Source organism: Canis lupus, chromosome 14 (genome assembly GCF_011100685.1).
Source record: "Canis lupus familiaris isolate Mischka breed German Shepherd chromosome 14, alternate assembly UU_Cfam_GSD_1.0, whole genome shotgun sequence".
Classification (NCBI taxonomy): Eukaryota; Metazoa; Chordata; class Mammalia; order Carnivora; family Canidae; genus Canis; species Canis lupus.
The window spans coordinates 6497635-6519884 of record NC_049235.1 but is presented as its reverse complement, the minus strand read 5'-3'; the positions used below and the strand labels follow the sequence as shown (position 1 = coordinate 6519884).

Below are 22250 nucleotides of genomic sequence, written 5' to 3'. Positions count from 1 at the left end.
CATGCAGGTGGGAATTTTACCATGTGGACATTCACTCGAGTTCTTACTTGGCCTACACAGATCAGCCTCAGCTGTGGGCACTATAAATAAAGTTCAGGAGTGACACTGAATTCTGGACTCTGGAAAGACCCTTGACCATGAAGTTGATCCTGGTTTTTGGTGCCCTTCTGGGGCATATCTACTGTCAAGAAACATTTGTGGGGTAAGTTATACTCTCTGGTGCCTATTTGAACTTTTTTACCTGAATCACAGAGTCTCACTGGATTGTTGCAGAATAATGGGTGTAAGTGTTCAGCATTTTCAGAGAAGTTCTCTTAGGTTTAGAGAGGGGGAATAACAGAAACGAGTGACCCAAGAAAGAGACGAATGACATCTAAAGGAAAAAAACAGGGGATCCCTGGGTGGCGCAACGGTTTAGCGCCTGCCTTTGGCCCAGGGCGCGATCCTGGAGACCCGGGATCAAGTCCCACATCGGGCTCCTGGTGCATGGAGCCTGCTTCTCCCTCTGCCTGTGTCTCTGCCTCTCTCTCTCTCTGATGACTATCATAAATAAATTAATTAATTAATTTAAAAAAAAATAAAGGAAAAAAACAAAGCGAAATCTGAACACATGTACCTTATTTCTCTCTCCCCTGATGATCAGAATGTAGGGATGATAGACGTGAGTGAAAATAAAGCAGTTTGGCTGAATGTCTCAGCACATCTCAGTAACTGATGGGTTACTCTCCTACCATGTCCTCCTGACCATTCTGGGCTTCACGCTCCACATCAGTTCTTGACCTCTCCATCTTCAGATCTAGTGCTCAGGCCATGGAACCTCATGAGGCGGGAGGATCAGGGCTGCAGATTTCAGCCCAAATCCAACACTCGTGGCTTTGTAGGTACTTTGCTCCAAAGTACTTTGGTTCCAAGATTCTGTGAAAGGCTTTAGGCAGCATTTCTTGAAGAGTGTTCCAGGGAATTAAGGAAGTGGTCAAATAAATTTGGCTCAAAGAAGTGGGTGGTCAAATAAATTTGGGAATTGGAGTGTTTAACAAACTATAGGATTTCTAGTGACTTTTACTAAATTGGTATGCATTGTAAATCTATAAGAAGGGATCTAGGTTGCTGCATTTACCCATTTTTTTTGATCATCAAACTCCTCCTCACTTTTTTTTTTTTTTTTTTTTTTTAAATGTGCTGAGCAACTCAAAGGGCTACTATTCCTTAGAACACACACCAGGAAATATTCGCCAAAAGCAGTATTTTTCTCAAAGCCTTTCCATTACAAAGGAGGGCTCCTGGGTGTCTGCACTAACTAAAAGGAATGAGACTCAAATGGAAGAATTTTCAGATCATTTGGCAGGTGGATACTTGAAGGCAGAAGAGCCTTGAAGATCTTACACTCTATTACTTACATATTTTACTAGCATTCATTGGAAATTGCATGGCACTTGGTTTCAGAAGACCTGGGTTCTGGTCCTTGTATATGGCTCTTTGAACCAATCCTTTCCCCACTGCACAAATGCTCAGGGCAGTGACTCAGGAGGTCAGCCTACTTGGAGAAAGGATAGAGGAGAAGAAACCTCTACTGCCAAGGAAGGGCTATGCGAATACAGATCTACTCCCCAACTTTTTTTCTAAGGATATGTGTTTGCTTGTTCTGCAACTTCTCTTTCCTGCCAACATGTCCTTGATAGCCTTTACTCCTCATTATGTGTGTTTATGGATGTGTGGAGACACACCATGATTTTTCAGGGTCCCAATTGTCTTTGGTATAGCCCAAGCTTGGGCCACATGAACGGGGTTTGGAGATGGAACTCTAATACATTTCAGTTAACAACAGCAAAACATCTTAGGTCTACCCAGATGTGAATTCTGTTCCTTTTACAAGCTCCAAACTAATTATTCCACTTAAAAAAAAACCCAAAACAACAAACCACCTCATTTCTGAAAAGCAGGAACAGACAAGTTTTAAAAGCTATTGCTTTATGACCAGCAGGTGTTATTTTATAAATAATCATTAGCTAAAGGAAAGGTAACTTTAATGGCAAGCTTCCTGCCAGGAGTAGGTACACCTCTTAATTATTATCTAGATACCATTTCCTTGGGGGAAATAAAGCCATTCTACCAACTCCTCGTTCTGAGGATGTGGGTCAGTATACGATTTATTAGTTTCTCATTTGTCAAAGAGGTTATTAACTGCTACATTAACCTCCAACACGCAGAGAGTAACAGGGGCAGAAAGCAACAGGAAACAATGTCCAGGTTTTGCTTTTAAGGTCATGTCTGTGGTTAATATTCTTAGGGACCAGGTTCTTGAGATCACACCAAGGAATGAAGAACAAATAAAACATCTGGTGGAATTGGAGGCTGAAGAACACCTTCAGGTATCCATCCTAGAGGGAGCTTCTGTTTCCCAAAGTCACTACTCCACAATTAGACACGATGATTGGGATCTCTTACTTTGGACTGTACCTCATCTTCTCTGACATAGTGTGGAACACTAACTCATGGAGCTGGGGTACAGAAAACCTGGGCTCTAGTTTCAACTCTGTGACACTGGGGAAGTGACCTACCTTCCTTGAGTCTCATTATCCCATTCAGTCTGATGAGGATAAATATGCCATTCTTCTATCTCACGAGTTTATCATAAAAGTGAAATGAGAGATCTAACGTGAAAGTTAGTTTGAAACATTGCTGAAAAGCTTTAATGCATTATTTCCATCCTAAAATAATTTACAGTATTGATATTGTGTTATGAAATGGATTCCTTGAATGTCAACTGTTGAAAAAAACTGCCATAGTTTAAATAATCTTTGCCTTTGGCCAGTTTTAATATCTATCTAGCCATAGTGGGGACAAACAATATAACACATATGTCCCTCTTTAGATATTTAAAAACCCTCTTGCAACATCAGAGTGATTCTAGAGTGATTCTGGTCTTGTGGGCTGGAGGTAGAATAGATACAAATTGATTTCTGGAAACCTATCCATGCTGTGCTGTCCATTTTCCTGGAATGACCCACTTACTGCCTTGGCCTTTTACTCCTTCCAGCTTGATTTTTGGAAACTACCCACCATCCCCGGGGAGACAGCCCATGTCCGAGTTCCCTTTGTCAGCATCCAGGCAGTCAAAGTTTTCTTGGAGTCTCAGGGAATTGCTTATTCCACCATGATTGAAGATGTTCAGGTAATTATCCCACAGACCATTCTTCCAGAGTCTTGCTGGTCTACATGAACTGAAGGTCCAGCCTTTTTTCTCCTTGGGTACCCTCTGCCAGGGGAAAAGACTTGTGGGTGCCCCTGGGGCCTTCCTGCAGGCTCGGCTACCCCTGTAGAGAGGGTAGGGAGGCACTGTCCCTCTCTCTTTTGCACTTGATGCAAGTGAGATATGGTAATAAAAAAAAAAAAAAACTACAGGGAAAGGGCAAAACAATCTCTGGCATGAAATATGAAGTGCAAACAGAAGGGTGTTAGTTTAAGTAAAACGTTACCCATTTAATTTTTTGTTTTTTTTTTTTTTAAAGGATTGTATTTATTTATTCATGACAGACAGAGAGAGAGAGGCAGAGACACACAGGCAGAGGGAGAAGCAGGCTCCATGCAGGGAGCCTGACATGGGACTCAATCCCAGGTCCCCAGTATCACACCTTAAGCCGAAGGTGGCGCTAAACCGCTGAGCCACTGGGGCTGCCCACTCATTTAGTTTTTAACTGGGGGTTAACTCAGGCCCTGGGTCCCAGAAAGATAGGAGCCATAACACAACCATGGGACTGTTCGTCATGCTGTATTTGTAGCATCTGACTGGCCAGGAGGCCTGTTAGTGCCTCATCTGCTTTCAGGATGCTGCCAGTATAGGGGAAAGGCATAACCCCAGAGCCTGTAGGACAGGAAGAGGATGCTTGGGACTTGGGGACCTGAGTGTTAGCATTTCCTTCACAATTGTCGATGCAAATGATGAATTGCTATAGACTATTCATAAGTGTGGCTGGTTTATCTTAGGTTCTGTTGGACAAAGAGAATGAAGAAATGTTACTTAATCGGAGAAGACAACGGAATGGTAACTTCAACTTTGAGGCTTATCATACTTTGGAAGAGGTGAGTGTTTTAAAATGAACCTCTGAGAAATGGGCTGTTTTCTCCTCTGATGACAAGGCTTTTACTTCTATCTGGTGACTTAATGGGAAGTATTTCTGAACTTCTCCAATCTTCTCTAGGATTTCACAGCCAGTATCAGTGTCACTGCTTTAAGGCAGGACCTGAAGCCCACTTGCCCATCCCAGGAGTCATTCCATTATTTGGAATTGTCTAAGACTGTCTTAAGTGAGCACACAAACAGCCTCTCATGCTGAGGAGCCTCTCCCCTCAAGACCCCTTTGCCAATTTCTGACCTGTGTGGCCCACAAAGCCATTTGAGAGCTAGGCTTCATGGCTGCCGGTGATGATGGAATCAGGGGCACCCTGACACCTCTGACCTTCAGCAGAGGGTGGGGTCTCCCAATCTGACCAACCCTCGGAGTCCGAATGGTAGTGAAGTGTCAGGAGGCCTCCGTTGTCTTTCCTGAGTTTTGTTGGTGTGAAGAATGCCCCCTTCCTCCAGCTGGGTCACACACTGCCACCTGGACATCTGGGCAGGGCTGTACTTGCCTCTTGTGACACGGAGCTTTTCTTGGGGTTCACAGGGGTCCATTTGCACCAAATGACTTGGAGTGGGGGAATGGAGGGGAGGGCGTGAAGAGATGGGGGTTGGAGGGCCACAGGAAGAGGTGGGGGAGTAGGACAGAGCCCAGAGGCGGAATCTGGTAGGGGCTCATCCCCCACACCAGACATCCCAAACACGAAGAAGCCTGAAACTAATTTTCCCCCCTGATTTATTCGGTGGCAAAAGCTGACCTGACCTAAACTCATCTGGGGCCCAACTCTGACCTGAGCTGACTGGCTACTCATCTGTTTCACTGCCAGAGATATTAATGTGCCTGCATATGGAGCGACGCCACGTCGATAATATAGATGCTTCCTCTGACCTTTCTAAAAAAAAAAAGAAAAAAGAAATTTTTTTAAAAATTTGAAATCTGTATGGCCCCTCAGGGTTTCAGCGAAGGGATCATGAGCCGGTACAGAGAGTGAGGGGGAAGGGGCGTTAAGACAGCAGAGGCCGGCGGCGGCGGCGGCGGCGGCAGGGGCTGCTCCCGCGCCGTCGCCCTCCCGACACGGCCCCCGCCGCCCCCGCCGCGCCGCAGCCTGGGTGCCCCGCCTGCCCCGCGACTCCGTCAGCCTCGCAGCGCGGGCCGCGTGGCCGCCCGCCGAGGTGCCTCAGAGGCCGGCGCCCCGCGTGCCCTCCAGCAGCCCGGCTGCCCTGTGCGGCGCCGGCCTCCACAACCACCTTTTGGGGGGGGGGAGGGCGGAGCAGGAGGCGCCCCTGCCATTTGTGTCCCTCTGGGAGTGAGGGCGAGCCGGCCTGGGGCCGGGGAAGCCGCCCCTCGGAGATGGGCTGAGGGACGCCACAGGCAAGGCAGAGAAGTGCCATTTTGTTGGCGGCACAAAGCCTGCACGAGCCGGCTCGGCGGCCACAAAATGGCGTCCCCCCCGCAGCCCCTGTGGAGGCCCGGGGACTCGTGGTCTCGGCCTCGATTCCCGCGTCCCCGAGCCTGCAGCGTCCGCCGCGCTGCCCTCCGCGTCCCGCGTGCGTCCCCCGAGGGAATGGGAAGGGGGAGCCGGGGAGGCCACTACCGGGGGCATCACGTCGTTCACCGGCCAACGCCCGGTGTCTCCGGTCTTACACATTGCAGATTTCCCAAGAAATGGACACCCTCGCTGCTCAGTACCCTGGTCTGGTGAGCAAAGTGAACATTGGCCAGTCTTTTGAAAAGCGGCCCATGAACGTGCTCAAGGTACACCGGCGCAGCTGGGGTTCCCGTCGAGGTCTCTAAGCGGCCGCCGCTCCCGGGCCGGCCAGCAGCCCGCCTCCGCCTCACCGCGCTTCCGCCCCCCTTCCCCGTCTCCTCCTAACCGGTCCCCGCTGGTTTTGAGGCTCCCCCTCCCCACCCCCCCCTCCCGCTTGCTTTTTTCTTGTTCTCTTTCCTGCGCAAGCTGACGCAGGTCTGCAGGAGTGAATTAATGCTCTCATCTTGATAGATTCGCTCGTAGGGAACCAGAGGCGACCGCGCCAATAGGAACGGAGGCAGGGGGAGGCGGTGCGGCCCGGGGCGAGGGGGGCGGACGGAGGAGGTGACGGGGTCCCGGGCGGGGGGCGGGGAGGAAAGGACGAGGGCCCGGGGCGAGGGAGGGATGGGGGTGGTGGTGCGGGCCCGGGGGAGCGGGCCGGGGCGGGGGGAGCAGCTAATCTGTAATTAATCAAGGTAGGAGTTCTCTACCTTGGGTCCCTTGCTTTTCTTTTCTTTTCTCTCTTTTTGTAAACCAAGAGATTTAAAAAAAAAAAAAAAAAAAAGCGCCAAGGACTTGCCTGAGCTGCATTTAAAAACAGAAGCGTTCCTGCAAGCGTGCAGGAGGGAGGACAGGGCAACTAAACTGCATAGGCAAATGCCCAGAAAGAGAAGGCATTTGTTTTTAAAAGGTGCTAGTTTGGAAAAGGTTAGGGTTTTACTCCAACCTGTAACCTCTGACAGCCTTGGTGCTCATAGTTGCAAGCTTTTTCACTTTGTCCAGAAAAAAAAGAGTGAAATTTATTTACCAGGTTTCCTAGAAAGAGTTTGTGAAAGAGAAAAAAAAAGAGATAATGTCACAACTCCCTACTAAATTTGGAAATGTTATGGCTGAGAACCAACGGACTCATTGGGACAGATGGATTTCTCCAGAGTGTTTCTCCCAAAGCAGACTGGAGAGAAGTGGTTTGCCTACTTTATGACACGGTGCTACATTTGCTAATATTTACTACCTATTTAAAAAAAAAAAAAATTCCTCTACCCTGTTTCTGTTTCTCCCACCCTGGGGCCAGGAAATCCTAGATTGTCCTCTCCCTTGGATTGTCCTGCCTCCTCTTCCCTGGGGTACCTCGGGGGTGAGAATGTTACATGTTTTTGAAAGTTCCCGGCTTTTTACAATTGAGCTCTTTGAAGGAAAAGACATGAAACACTTATAACTAAAACTCTTGAAGCCCATGAAATGTAATTTTTAGCAAGGATTTGCATTTCTCATTTACCTTATCTGCTATGTTTAGAATGCAGCACAGAGATAGAAGTTGATGGTGCAAAAATAATCTTTTCCTCCCCATTTACTGATCCAATTGGCAAAGCCACTCTTCCAAATAAAACTAAGACAGTTAGATCATAAAATTTAAACTCTGGAAAGCACATCCAGAGCCTAGCATCCTGTTTTTATGAAGGACTCAAAAGGTTATCACAAGCATTTTTATTGCAAAAATTAAACAATTATTGTAAAAATCAGAAAAAAGAGAAATGAAAAAGGAAAAACATCCCCATATTCCTAATTCCATGACGATTCGATGGGGTGATAGCTGTTAATATTTTGTTGTACATCTTGCTATTTCTCTCTTTGTTCCCCTCTTTCCTCTTTTATGTCTGTGTGCATACATATATATACATACATGAGCTAGCCTTTTAAAAGAAAAAGGCATCATACTATTCTGTAACCCATTTGATAAAATTTAGAACAAACGATGAACATACTTTTCATGTCATTACATTATCTGCAACGCGTTTCTTTTTATAAACATCGCAGGAGAAAAAGCCAATGCCCTCTTGTTAGCCTGCATTTAAAGTCATATTAAAAGCAAGGGGACCAGAAAAATCACGCGAAATAAGAGTTTATCTACAGCATCACTGTCTGCACCTCTACACCTCCTCCTTCTCTCTCCATCACGTCAAGTACAGAAAGAGGGACAGATAGGCCCCAGGGGAAGAGAGGGGGGACAGGAGCCCACAGCAGTGGGAGCTGTTCACATTTCCCACATTGTTTTACAGTTCAGCACTGGAGGAGACAAGCCGGCCATCTGGCTGGATGCCGGGATCCATGCTCGCGAGTGGGTTACACAAGCCACTGCACTGTGGACAGCAAATAAGGTCATTTTTTCCCCTAAAATTCCTCGATTATTTTGACTTTCTGGGGTTAGGCTCCACCTAACCACGCAAGGGTCTTTGTAGAGCCTTTCTTTGCGTAGGCAGGAAACAGGCCCATTCAACCTTTTTTGGGATTGCGGTATTGCTGCAGCCAGCATGCTGGCACTGTCCCCGGGCCTGCCTGCCGGCCACTGTGTGCTTTGTTAACAGACACAGCCAGAAGAGATTGAGAGGGTGGTAAGTAAGGACCCCAGGAGTCAGATTTCAGCATAAGAACAGAGTAGAGAAAAATTGCTTTGCTGCCTGGGGCCTTGCGGGCTGAGGGACGATGTGCTAGAAATCTATAAAATCACCAAAGGGGCTCAGATGGAGAATATAAACAGGTGCTAGAAGACTTTCCTTTGCCCTGCAGATCTAAAGTGAAATTGGTTAAGGGTTTCTGGGTTTTTCTGAAAATTTTCCAAATCTGATTCTTAAGTCAGAGTGTCGCAATACCTTTCTTCCACATGTTCATTGGAATTAGAGTCAGGACGCTGGGCTGGGTGTGACCTAGACTGGTATTGCTTAAGTAATTCAAAAATGACACGCTATAAATCAGAATGTTAATTCATGAGCAAAGGAAATCAATCCACATCAGATCATTCAAGCATGTGCAACCACGTGCATACTGACTGATACATTTTTCCCTTCAATTAAAATGCAGTTACCTTTAGGGTATTATGAAATGGATATTTAACAGTTGAATAATAATGCCTTAGGATGGCTGAGCACAGGAAATGAATAAATTTTAATCCAGCAGAAACTTCAACTTTACTGCAATTGATCGCAAGTAGAAATTTAATTCCCCAAATGGAATTTAACCGGTTCTCTGTAGCTTCAGAAAAGTCTCTACACATTTAAGTAATCTGTTGTTCGTTGTGAGTACTTTTGGAAAGCTAGCCTGTGTGATGATGAAGGAAAACTGAAAAAAAATGTCTTTGGTTCATAGATCTGTATAAACCACATACACCTTTGCAAAATGCTTTCCCAGAATGAATAGAAAGAATTCTGCTTTTGAGAGAGAATGGATAAGTGATATCTGAGTTTTACTTAATGTCAGTAAATGATTTTGACTGGAAATAAAAATATAGACGCTGGCATATTAAACATCACAGGAGACTGGGAGGTAGCCCTGGCAGGCTCTCATTGACCAGTAGTGGTATCTAGTTCATGTTTGAAAAAAACACATTACCTTAGTACTCCATCCTGTGTTCCCTGGTGAAAGGGGAGTGTGAAATTGACATATATGTTGTCTCTGCTCAGATTGCCTCTGATTATGGAAATGATCCATCCATCACTTCCATTTTGGACACAATGGATATCTTCCTGCTGCCGGTCACAAATCCTGATGGATATGTGTTCTCTCAAACCAAAGTAAGCCTGGACCTTTTTCTTCTTCAACAAGAATTTATGGAGATGTGTAGGAACTTAAAAAACAAAAGTAACCTTTCTGTTCTGGATTTACCATAAGTGGGATGCATAATTTCTCAGTAGTAGCCCTGAACTGAGGCATAGAGTGGAGTGGAATAATCACCTCTTATTCCAACACACGATGTCTTTACATACTGCCTCAGTCAGAACCCATTTCAGCTGTGAGGCCGGGCTATTAGAGCTCAGTGTTCACCGTGAGTCACCTAGGAGATTTGTTCCAGTTCTCTCTGCATTTTTTTTTTTTCCTGTGGTGGGATTGATGGAAAAGAGGAGGCGGATATTACCTGCTGACAATTAGATTGCAGTAGGATTTGGGTAGGCAGTACAACGTATTTAGCGTTTTACTTACAATCTGGAAAAGAAATCCTCTGTAATATCACTAAAAGAAATTACGTAGTATTTTTCCCCCTTTAAAATCTCATTACGGAACACCATAGTGGTAACTGTGACCCCACGTATATTCAAAGTGAATCAGAGCTTCAGGTTTATTTTTGGAGAGAACTGATGACGATAGTGTTTTTCAACGTGTGTTCAGAAAGAACTTGTACTCATCTCATGAGATATCCTGTGAATAGAGGCTCCACGGTCAAGTTTGGGAAGTTCCGCCCACTGTACCCCCATCCTGGAGCGGCATTAAAGAACGCAAAAGAATAAATAAAAAAAAAAACCCTTAGAAGTGCTGAGGTACATTAGCCAACTTAGCTCTATATCTTCCTGAAATATTCTATTACAGAACTCTTGTTCTCTCCCCACTTTGTTGTTGTTGTTTTTATTTTTATTTTTTTATTGTTAAAGTTTAATAGAACTGGCGTCCTATAGAAGACGGTTTGGCAGGTATTGATCTGAGGAGATGGGGGATTATTTACTTCTCATTTCGGTGAGATGACCAAGAAGCTCCTTTCAGAACCCTGTAGGAGGACTATTTGACACCTCTGCCGGCAAGAGAGATTAGTGTAATTCCAAAGGGGCCTTCCCTGGAGGGAGCAAGGGAAATGAGCAGAATTCTAAAGGGACTTTCTCATCAGGCCCAGTGACTGTCTTTCTCTTTTGTCTGTCTTCTCTTTCTGTTGGATTTTAAAGAATCGTATGTGGCGGAAGACCCGGTCCAAGGTATCAGGAAGCTTCTGTGTCGGTGTTGACCCTAACCGGAATTGGGACGCAGGTTTTGGAGGTGAGCGCAGGGACTTGCCCCCAGGGACCGCCTGAAGTTGTCTGGCCAGCTAGCTGCTTTGCAGGGCTCTGCAGTGCTGTCAGCCTGCTAAGCCCATTCAGGATTGAAGCCATTTAAAAACCTATTTGAAAAACACTTAAGTAAATTCCCTTCACAGGCACGCAGCTCTGTCACAGATCTCTGAGCAGCATTTAATATATTTTGTCTCACATCTTAGTTTTCCCACAAGCTGTAGCCCAGCTCGGCTTCACTTCTGAGTTTCCAGAGCAAAGTCTTGGCGCAATGGAGGGAGGCCTTAGGAAGGCCTGAACCAACCACTAGAGGGGGTTAGGATCTATTCAGATGAGAAACATTACATCATCTCTGGATGTTTCGAGAAAGAAAACTAAAAAGAAGTACAAATAGGATTAAGGAATTGATTTTCAAAACAGATTCAAAGAGAAAATATTGGCTTGCTGCTCTGGTTTTGTTGACTTGTGCCCCTAATTTTGGGGGGGGGTTCAGTGGCAGCCTGGTTTGGGGGCTTCTTTATGCTTTTAGGGACCTGTTAAAACTCCTGTGTTTCTCTAATCACAGAATTGATATTTGTTTGTTTGTTCCTCATCAGGTCTGGTAACAGTGAGGTTAGAAACTGTCTTTTTCAGTGTACTATCCCTAGTATCTAGTACAGTGTCTGGAACATAGAAGGCAATCACTAAATATTTGTAAGACGAATTAATGAGAGTTATTGAACCAAGAAAAGACCCACTCGGGAATTGTGACAGGATATGGATGAGTGGCAAGTTCATTCATCACTTTTATAATAGTTTTTTTAGCATAGGAAAAAAAAAATCAAAGCATCAGATTCAAAATACTGAACAATACCCAGGGATTCAATGTCAGATATTTTTTTCTTGAAGTGTTATTATTCTTATTAAATGATCTTGAAATAAAGTGACAGGTTGTATTCATACTTTGTCTATATCATTTAGAGACCCTGGGGAGTCCCAGCCCCTACCAGTTCCCTAGAAGTTTCTCTAGCTTTCAGAGCCCTGGCCAGGCCACAGTGGACCACTTTGGTGGTCACGAATAATTCCAGTTGCTGAGAAAATCAGGGCCAAAGGTGGCCTTGTTGTCAAGTGCACTTGTGATTTCCTCACTGCACAAAGGGTGTCAGAGGTTCCTTGCATTTATGGCTTTGTGATTTAGAAGTACAGATGCATAGAATCTTCTACTCTGGGACACTAAGAATTGGAAGAAATCCCAGAAAGAGAGCTTGCTCAACTCCCACCCAGTGCAGGAATTCCATCTATAATGTTAAATCTAGCTTTTCTTCCAACAACTCCCACAGAGAGGAGATGATCTAATTTGATAGCTTTCTGCCATATAGAAGAACCATATTTCTAAAGAAGAGAGATGTGTCCAGAATCACTTCAGTGTGGCCTCCTGTGCCCTTAGATAGCAACTCAATCTAATGCAGGGACAGTCTTGCTGATTTTCAGAGGAGGAACTTTAGTGATGCACAGTAAATGTATCCATACAGCATCTCCTTAAAGGTCACTGTTCCTACTGGACTTCTTTTGCATCCCATCAGGGCCAGGAGCCAGCAACAATCCTTGCTCTGATTCCTACCATGGACCCCATGCCAACTCTGAAGTTGAAGTGAAATCCATAGTGGACTTCATCAAGAGTCACGGGAAAATCAAGGCCTTCATTACCCTCCACAGCTATTCCCAGCTGCTCATGTTCCCCTATGGGTATACATGTACCAAGTCAGATAATTTCGATGAACTGGTAAGTTTCTGAAATGCCATTTTAGCTCAGCCACAAAGATCCGTTGTGTTGGACAAGTAAGTTTCAGTGGGGAAATCAGGTACTGAGATTATGGTGTACTAGTGACAAGTTACAAAGATGAATAGGTCCAACCATTGAGAAGACTGTGATACAAGCAGGGGCTTGAAAGACTGGTTATGGACTTTCCCAAGTGAAGTTTCCTTGGGAAATAGAATTCATGAAATTACTGTTGCCTTAATCTAGATGAGCAGGCGCCTAAATTTGACTAAAAAATTCCCAGGATGTGCTTTCTGTTGCTTAGGAAATAACTACTTGAATTTGGACCCGGGAGGGTGGGGGTGTCTTGTTTTTTTTAAGATTTTATTTATTTATTCATGAGAGACAGAGAGAGAGAGAGAGGCAAAGACACAGGCAGAGAGAGAAGCAGGCTCCATGCAGGGAGCCCAATGCAGGACTCCATCCCGGGTCTCCAGGATCACCCCCTGGACCGAAGGTGGCGCTAAACTGCTGAGCTACCCAAGCTGCCCATGGACCCAGGGGTCTTAGATCTGTAGTCAGATGCCCACAGATGCTGGATGCTAAATAATACTGTCTCCCAGTTCTTTGCCCCATACCTTCCTCATGCTTTCTGCTCTGTGACCTGTCATAATGCTGCACAGGTGTGTGATGTTGGGCATCAAACACTCCCTTCCCTAACTTGCTGCCTTCCATCATCTTTCCTGTTTTGGGAATGAGCAAACTGGTGACAGCCTTAAGGCAGATGGCAACATCTCAGAGGGCTTCTTACGGTTGAACCAGAGCTATCCCCAGCTGAAGAGAATGTGCAGATATTCCCAATTTGGCTTTTAGGCTTGGTTTTTGAGACCCATGTGTTAGAGATAAATCCTGAGATGGGACCTTTTGGTCAATTTATTCTCAAACATGTTATTGTCAGCAGCTCCTGGCATAAATGGAATAAATTATTCCCATTCAGGTGTATCTTTCATCTCATCTGTTGCATGTTAGCCTTGTAGGGCAGCTTTCAGGGTTTTGATGGTATTACCACCCAAGGTCAAATCAGGGGGAAAAAAACCTTAGGATTGAAAAGAAACTAAAAGGTACTTTGAGTAGACCTAGATGACCTTCAGTTATCTAAACCAGATGCTTCCATCTCTGCCACATTGTCATCTAGCCTGTGTTTGTGGACAGTTTCCCACCTTCCAGGGGATTCTCTTCCATTGGGGCTGATTTGATTGTTTGAGGTCTTCCCTATAAAGAGCCAAAGCCTTCTCCTTACCTTTTTTACCTGCCAGCCCTGGTTTCTCTTCTTGCTCCACAGAGCAAGTTTATTTTCCTTTGTAAAGAAGCTAATGCATTAATCACTTGAAGACCAGTAACCTGCTTCTCCTGGGTTTTTCTGTATCCCTACTGCATACTTGGCAGTGCCTTCAAGCACTCCTAACGTAGTCCCAAGTTCCCTCACCATTCTGGTCGCTGTTTTCCGAACATGCTTTGGTTTGTCTGTGTTCTGCAAAGGCAGCTCCCAGAAGTGAACGTGAAACTTGTGTTGTGGGTTAACCAGCACAGAGCAGAGCATGACCATCACGACCCTCATCCAGACCGTGCACTTCTGCTTAAACAGTTGAGGGTCACATTAGTTTTTTGGCAGTAGCACCATGCCGTTGACTCATGTTGGGCTCATTGACAACTGAAACCCCCAGGGTCTCTGAGGATTCTGCCGAGCCAGGTTTCCCCCATCTGGTAATTGTACAGTTGTTTTCCTGGACCCAAGTTCAAGACCTTACATTTATCCCTAGCAAGGACAGTAAAGCCTCAATCAGTCAAAATTGGAACCCTCAAATAATGGAAAATATTTTGCTGAGCTCTACTTCTTGGAAAAAGAGACAATCATAGGGAGGTAAGCCAATGTAGGGATCTATTTGAAAAAAAAAAAAAAAATCAACTTCCCGGGTACATCCTGGGGTCAGTATGTATTCTCTTTAGCCCCTACTGCCATCCTACCCCTGAACCAGGAGAGCTGGTGGCAAAATAATGACCTCAGTGTATGTTATTGCAAACACCTGGATGACCGAATAAACAATAGAGGTCTTCATGTTGTATTTTCAAAGCCAACAGAAGTGAACTAATGAACTAAAGCTTGCTTCGTGGTGAAAATGACTGAAACGAAAGAGCATTATGCTTATGTCTCAGTTAACCAGAGAGGCCCAGTTAATCAGACAGTCCCATTCTATGTTCTGCTCTTGAGAGTCCATTCTTTGAGAAGCAAATGTCATCCATCTACCTTTCCTTGGTTCTCTTACTCTAGAATGAAGTGGCCCAAAAAGCTGCCCAATCTCTGGCCAGCCTGCATGGTACCAAGTACAAAGTGGGACCTATCTGCTCAGTCATCTGTAAGTATCTAGTGTGTATTTACAAATGACCCACTAAATGGGCACCATGTGATTTGGGGCCAGAGCCTTTTAGTGCCCTGATGTGCAATGGATAGGTCTTTATGCATGGCCCAGTTGCCCTCCATGAGGTACTGCGTGATGTCTGGAACAGAGAGCTTCCTAAATATTTGAGCTATGTGTGTGCCTCTCTGTGTGTCCTGATCCCTACAGCTCACTGTTGTTATGTGGAATCTCTTTGCCTAAAAATAAGCTTTTGTCAAGACTCAGTCCTAAGTCATTACTTTTATTAATTATTCCTTTCTTGTCTAAGAGGGGTTTACACCCTGAGTTAATGCCATGGACTGGATGTGGGGGTGACTCTTTAAAAGGACCCAGATATTTCAGGGGATAGACTTTGTTGCAGCCATTCGTGCACATAGAATGTGGGGAGACACAGGGGAGAACAAGTCAGGAATACCGCCAATGTCAGGAATAAAGCTAGGGAGCCTGTTCTCAGACTTTCTGAGGCTCCCCTCTCCAACAGTGGAGGGATAGAAACAAGAAACAACTGAGTGCTGTGGGAAATTGTAATGCACCCATTCAGATTGTGAGTACCCCAAAGGAATCTCCCCACTTCCTTATGGACAAACCCAGAAACTCAAGACACCCCAATTAAGTGCTCAGGAATCTCCTAGTGCTTCCACGCCCATGGACCCTTTGGAAACAAATGCCTCCTATAGGCACTCACTCTATTCAGCACACTTTTATTAAGCCTCTACTATGTGCTAATCATTATGCCAAGTACTACAGACATAGATAAGTTACAGAAAACTCACTGCTTAATGTGGGAGATGAACAGGAAGACAAATGAACATCAGTATGCTGTGTGCAGTTGTGGGCTATACATGGTACAAAAGTGTTAGAAAGTTAGAAGGATTTCACAGTGGCAGAATCAGGAAAAGCTACATACAGAAGAGGGCAGAATTTTGATGGTTGCTTGCCAAATAGTAACTGGAAGGGAAAAGAATGGGTCATTCTGGCTCTTTACCAGTGTGGGCAAAGGCACAGAAGTAAGAAACTGCATGATGGGCTCTGCGAACCACAAGGGGGTTTGGGACCATTGAAAGAAAGTGGGAACAAGGGGAGTGGCATTCAGGTTTTTGGATGCCATGTTAAGGTGTTAAAAATTTAACTCTAAGGATACTGGAAGCCATTGGAGTTTTCAGCAGGCAGTGAGTATGTTGAGGCATTCTGTTTTATTTTTATTTTTATTTTTTTAAAGATTTTATTTATTTATTTTTGAGAGAGAGAGAGAGGGAGAGGCAGAGACACAGGCAGAGGGAGAAGCAGGCCCCATGCATTGGAGCCCAACGTGGGACTCGATCCTGGGTCTCCAGGATCACGCCCTGGGCTGAAGGCAGTGCCAAACCACTGCTCCACCCAGGCTGCCCGAGGCATTCTGTTTTAGATGAAACACACTAGCAGCAGTGTGGAGGCTGGAGTGTGATGGGTTGGAGTACGAAAGTCCTACAGGAAAAGTAGGACTTGTTCACAGGAGGAAATGGTCATCTGTGCTAGAGCAGTGCCACTGAGGATCTAGGGAGACATTAATCAGGGAAAACCAGAAGGCTTTTGTCACTCATTAGATGTAGAGAGTTTCTCACTGAAGGTCATTAAACAGGGCCGTTGACAGAGGGAGACCCCCCAGAAGTTGAAGGAGGGGTGACATTGGAGAGAGAGTGCGTTCAGCTCTGGGCAAGTTGAGGTTGAGATAACGGTAGTGTTTTCAAGTGGGGATGTCTCATAGGCTTTGGGCCGCATGGCCCTGGGATTTCTTGGAGAGAGAGAATCTTCAAAGTAGTTGACAGGATGGTTGGAAACAGGAGAGCAAGGACATCACTTGGATTGGGAGGAGTCTTGGATGGAGGAGGGGAGCAAAATGTCAGACAGCAGAAGGGGTTAGTGAGGGAGGGCCACACAGTGGGGCTGGGCAGAGGGCCCAAGAAACCAAGGGTTGGAAGAAGGGCCCAAGAAACCAGTTGTTGGAAAGGAGGCTGTGGTTAACAATGATGAGAGGCTACAAAAAGGTCAGCTGTGACAAGGACAGAACATTTACCACTGAATTTTGCTTATTGGTGACCTTAACCAGAGCAGTTTCATAAACATGGTGAAGAATTATTGGAGGACCACATGGGATAAGGGAGAGAGGAAGTTTGGTGACTAGACTGCTCTTTGGGGGAACCTAGATGAGAAGGGGAGGAGAGAGGAAAGGAGAGTTTTAGATGTTTGAGATGAGAGACTTATTTATTGGCTGTGGGAAAAAGACCAACAGCGAGGGAGAGGTGGAAGATGCAGGAGAGAGAAGAAATGAGCGAGGCAGTGCCTTTGCAGAGTTGGGGAGAGGAGGAACAAGAAAGAGTCAAGCAGAGGTGGGTAAGTCAGGCTTGAAAAGGAGGAGCAAGTCTGCAGATGCTGGAGGCACCAGCACAGCTACATCTGTAAGGAGGGTGGGAATCTAAAGGAAGGCGCCCTTATTAGTCATGGTAATCATGGTGACCTTGGAGCAATAGTTCACTTACCGTATCTATAACAACTGATGGAAATTCCTAAACTACTGATCATGAAAGTTTGGGTGTTTTCCAGATTATAGTTTTTCTTTTCTTTTCTTTTTCTGCTATTATGTTACATTTAAAATACTTGATGGAAAAAAGAATTCTAATAACCTTCATATTTTATGTTTCAGTCTCATAATTTTGTTGATGAACACAAATTTATTTATCTAGTTGTTATCAATGTGTATGTTCTATTTTGTGTCCAGCCCTTTTCAGTTAATGTTATTTCTTGTACAGTTCTATGCATTTCCACTCTAGGTGTTTGTTATTTCAGTAGATAGCTCTATCCTGGTTATTGCTCTATTCTTTGTGTTATTTGCTAAATGGTGCTGCTCCATGTTGGTGCAGACATGTTGGTACAGACTTCTTTTTCTTCTAGATGACATCTTTGGTGTATATTCCCAAGGCAAGATTACCAAGTCAAATGGAATGAACAGATTTAGAGTTCTTGTTACATATTTTTTAGAATATTCTCTGGAAAGCTGATCTGCTTACAGTTGCCCCGACCTTTTAAACCATGTTCCATGTGAGATTGTCCTCCCTTTTGGCAGAGGAACCTCCAGGGAAGAGGGCCCTCTGACTGGTGGTGCTGGGAAGGAGGCCATCATGGCCACTGAAAGCAGAGGAATGCATGTTTTCTCTATTGGGCAGCCTCGAGTGGAGGCTGGAGTTCAGAATGTCAGCAGAAGGGCATTCTCTGTTCTCCACATGGGGTCTTGGCCATTTTGTTACAAGGAATCTGGTTTTCCACCTTTCTTATCTTAGGCATGTGCAAGTGAGACCTTGGGAGGCTGAGCTTTAGTGTGCTTTTCTTGGTAAGGTTATCGATATTTCTTTTTTTTTTTTTAAGATTTTATTTATTTATTCATGAGAGACAGAGAGAGAGAGAGAGAGGCAGAGACACAGGCAGAGGGAGAAGCAGGCTCCATGCAGGGAGCCCCATGTGGGACTCGATCCCAGGACTCCAGGATCATGCCCTGGGCCAAAGGCAGGTGCCAAACTGCTGAGCCACCTAGGGATCCCCTATAGATATTTCTTATAGGCAAATATCAGACAGATACAGGGTTTGCTGTCTGATCTTTCAGAGCCTGACCATTAATGATCAAGCAAATTCTGGCTGCATCTTGCCCAGAGCTGACTCTGTTATCCTTGATTCTGGCCTAATGGCAGCTTGGACAAGTACTGCTTCTAAGAACAAGTCCCAATTAAGTCCTTTTTGCCACCTGCCCTAGATTGGCATGTAGCTCTGGGCTGAACACCTGTTTCACTCCACCCAAGAGGTGGCTGGGCTCCTGTAGTGGGTGAGACATTTCCTGGGTAGCTTCTCACCTGGAAAGGGCTCTGAGTTGCTGCACTATGATAGGTGTTTGGTCCAGGAGAAGTTGTTACTTGAGTTCTTTCTCTGAGAGGTAAAGGCTGCAAAAACCCAGACCTTGGGGATAGAGGCCTGGTTTTGAGTTACAGTTCTGCCACTTTGGAGCCAAGTAATATTGGGTAGGTCACCTGTCCTCCCTTGTTTTTGTTTTTTTAATCTGTGAAATGGGTTGTTGGGAGGCTCAAAACATAGGATGTAGAATAAAAGTGTTCACTAATTATAAGGCACTTTATAAATGTTGCTTGTTAGGATTACTCTCCAGGTACCTCTTATCCTTCATGTGGTCCAACTTTTTTGATTGGATCCTAGTGGTTTATCAATAATGGTGGTTACAATCACAGCTGAAATTTATTGAATGCTTATCCTACATACTTTATCCCAGTTCCTTCACTTAATTTTTCAGAGTCTCAGTTTCCTTATCTATAAAATGGGAATAATACTGGTATCTACCTTAGGACCCATGTGGGGATTAAATCAACCAATTTAGCATAGTACTTAATACATTTAGCAAGTACTCAACAAGTGTTGGAATCATACATATAATATTCTCCCATTTAATTCTCACTGTGAAATAAGTACTGTAGTATTATCTCTTATTGATAGATGAAGCCTTTGGGATTCAGAGAGGTAAGTGCCTTAGGTCACCCAGTTAATGAGTTGCAGAATCAGGATTCAATCTGAGGCCAGGGTTCTGTCTACCATGGACCTCTTAGTCGGGTAGGCTGTGGGCAGGTAGTGTAAGTTAGTAATTTTGGTACCCAGGAAGATTCAGTTCAAGTCAGTAATCATTTGGGTGAAGGCAAAGACACAAATCACAGGCATTTATTGCATTAATTTACAATATTAACCATTAATCCTACTTCTTCCTGGTACAACACCCTGGTCTCCCCTTCTGTCTGGCACCATTCTTAGGGGCTAGGTGACTTCCTTCATTTCTGCCCCATCTCTTCCACTTGACCTCTACCTGCCTTCCGTGGGAGGGGCCTCAGAACCCATCCATTGCTCAGCTCTTCTGAATCATGATTGCCCTAAGTTTTTGTAGGCTGATGCCACCTTCCTTTATCATCTGTCACGTCAGCGGCCACATATTACACAGGTGCATATTACTTTATTGGTGTAACCCATCATGTATAAGTGCTGGGTATATTATTTGATATCAGAATAAAACCTACTCCACCCTTATGCTGAAAGTTCCCTGAGGGCAAGGGCCAAGTCTCTTACTCTATTTGTAATCCCTCCTCTCCCACGAGAGAAAACAATGTCTACCTCTAGCACTCCTCTAAAGAAGGAAGTGGTGAGGCCTCCTTAAGGTGTTGAAGGTGCCAATCAGGAGAGCAGGCAGGATTCCAAATGGGTGAGTGAAGCCAGAAGCTCCTAAAAACACCAAAGGAAGGCTAAGTATAGTGTCCATTTGAATAATACCTTTTGCTTTTCAAATTAACCTTGTATTTTGTCATAAGCATGACCCTCTACGAAGCTATCCCTGCTCTCAAAGTCCATGCAGAGATGCAGAGGGGCCTGATTTATCTCTGGTGAGGGTGAAGCCTAATAGGTTATAAAGCTGGAGAGGCTAGGGGGAATAGCATAACCAGACTTTATTCTCATTTGCCCTTCAGACCAAGCCAGCGGAGGAAGCATTGACTGGTCATATGACTATGGCATCAAATACTCATTTGCCTTTGAACTGAGGGACACGGGTCGATATGGCTTCCTTCTGCCGGCCAATCAGATCTTGCCCACAGCTGAAGAGACCTGGCTTGGCTTGAAGACAATCATGGAGCATGTGCGGGACCACCCCTATTAGGGCTCTGGGGAATAAAGACCATTAAAAGCTCTTTGGTTTGAAGCAAAGTTGGGTTGTGATTATTCCTTTTTCTCATCCTGATCTAGGAGCACTATTTCTTTGCTTTATGTTGTCCTAAAACATAGCAAGCCACTGAACTGTACCTCTCCATCTTTAAAGACAAACAAACAAATGAAAAAAAACCTCATCCTAAGCCAAGAGCTCCCAACATTGTTTAAAATTTTTTTTAAATTGTGGTAAAATATACACATCGTAAAATTGACCATTTTCACCATTTTAAGTGTGTAATTCAGTGGCAGTAAGTACATTCACAAGGTTGTGCCATCATTACCATCTATCTCCAGAAGTTTTTCATTATCCCAAACTGAAACTCTGTACCCATTAAGCAGTAAATGGCCATTCTCCCTCTCCTCAGTCCCTGGTGACCTTTATTCTTTCCTTCTGTATGAATTTGCCTATTTCAGGTATCTCATTATAAATGGAATCATACGGTATTTGTCATTTTGTGACTGGCTTATTTTATTTAGCATAATGTCCTCCAGATACATCTGTGTTGTGGTGTGGGTCAGCCCCTTCACCTTAATAGAGTAGCATTTTGGAGTTAGGAAGGGACTTTCAAGTTTATTTACTTAATAAATACTAATTAAGCAACTACATGGTACCATACAGTGTCCTAGGTGCTATATCCTCTGGTCCCATTGTTGCTTTTGGCTTTCTTTCCCATTTCTAGTATGCTGCATTATAAAAACAAGTGGAGACCCAAACCAATGACACTCATTTCCTCCTGGCTGCCCCATCAAACCTGGGTCTCACATTCTATATAATTTCTTTTTAGGCATTCACTTCCATTAAGGTGTGAGAGTTTCTTCGTGTTGATGGTTTTCTTTAGGAGGAGAAGGTGGGAAGTGAATTTCAGCTTCCCTAGATAATTCTGAGTACTTAATTCTTTACTTCACATTTCTTGCAGATTCAGCTCTTACCTTCTCTAGTTACTAATTTCAAAGCTGAAATCTATCTCAGAACCCAGCCTTTGACTTGGACCAGGGTGGGTGTAGGAGTTCAGTTTCAGTGCTGGAAGGATGAAAGAGTCCTGATAAAGCCCCCAGCTCCATAGTTCCTGATGAAGAACCCAAACTTACTTAGGCTTCTTTGAGTCCTGTTTTTGACTAGGGCCTTGTCCTTGGGTCCTGTCAGTCTAGCAAAGAATCATGCTAAGTCATCCCCTAGTCCTTGATATCTGATTGAGTTCCTTATCCTCCACGTTTGATGACTTAGCCCTTGGTCTGCTTTTGGCAAGAACCCTGTGAGTCCAGTTAAACAAGAAGCCCCCCACCCTTGATGTATCCTCTCAGCAGTTTTCCATCTACTGACCCCTCTCACTCTGCTGTCTTTACTGTACTTGGAGTTGAACACACTCTCTTCTGTTGTGAGAGCTCTATTGCAATAATCTTGAATAAAATCCTCCTTACAGTTTTGACAAGTGTTGGAACAATTTTTCTTTAACACTCTCAACTATGACTTTTGGTTGTATCCACTGCCCTTGAGCAAGAGCAGAAAAAAATGATATAGACCATGGGGACAGTGGGATGGAGGAGGCTTTGGGCTTGGGGCTCTGAATTTGAGGATTTGGAGCTCCCAGAACACACTCAAAGGCCTTA

At 44.6% G+C, this 22250-nt stretch overlaps 2 protein-coding genes across 2 annotated transcripts in view; both read left to right on the top strand.

Moving 5' to 3' along the window:
• The window catches only part of SSMEM1 (serine rich single-pass membrane protein 1), a 32410-nt gene extending 32274 nt beyond the window's left edge, over positions 1–136 (top strand). The window contains exon 5 of the mRNA XM_038556528.1: positions 61–136. Coding sequence (XP_038412456.1) covers positions 61–103 — 43 coding nt within the window. The 3' untranslated portion in view covers positions 104–136. The remainder of the gene's footprint in view (positions 1–60) is intronic.
• On the top strand, positions 44–20639 carry CPA2 (carboxypeptidase A2). Its single transcript, XM_038556524.1, has 11 exons — positions 44–202; positions 2288–2369; positions 3038–3172; positions 3985–4080; positions 5772–5873; positions 7923–8021; positions 9321–9431; positions 10569–10659; positions 12233–12432; positions 14738–14822; positions 20405–20639. Exons 1-11 carry the CDS (start codon positions 138–140, stop codon positions 20590–20592), a joined length of 1254 nt encoding a protein of 417 aa, XP_038412452.1. The 5' UTR covers positions 44–137; the 3' UTR covers positions 20593–20639.
• The last annotated feature ends 1611 nt before the right edge of the window (positions 20640–22250 follow it).

Bases quoted from the DNA above. Each gene is read 5' to 3' on its own strand.
- CPA2 (XM_038556524.1), top strand. From the start codon at position 138: ATGAAGTTGATCCTGGTTTTTGGTGCCCTTCTGGGGCATATCTACTGT. The intron at 8,022-9,320 runs GTCATTTTTTCC...GTCTCTGCTCAG, and splicing joins CACTGTGGACAGCAAATAAG to ATTGCCTCTGATTATGGAAA. The intron at 9,432-10,568 runs GTAAGCCTGGAC...TGGATTTTAAAG, and splicing joins ATGTGTTCTCTCAAACCAAA to AATCGTATGTGGCGGAAGAC.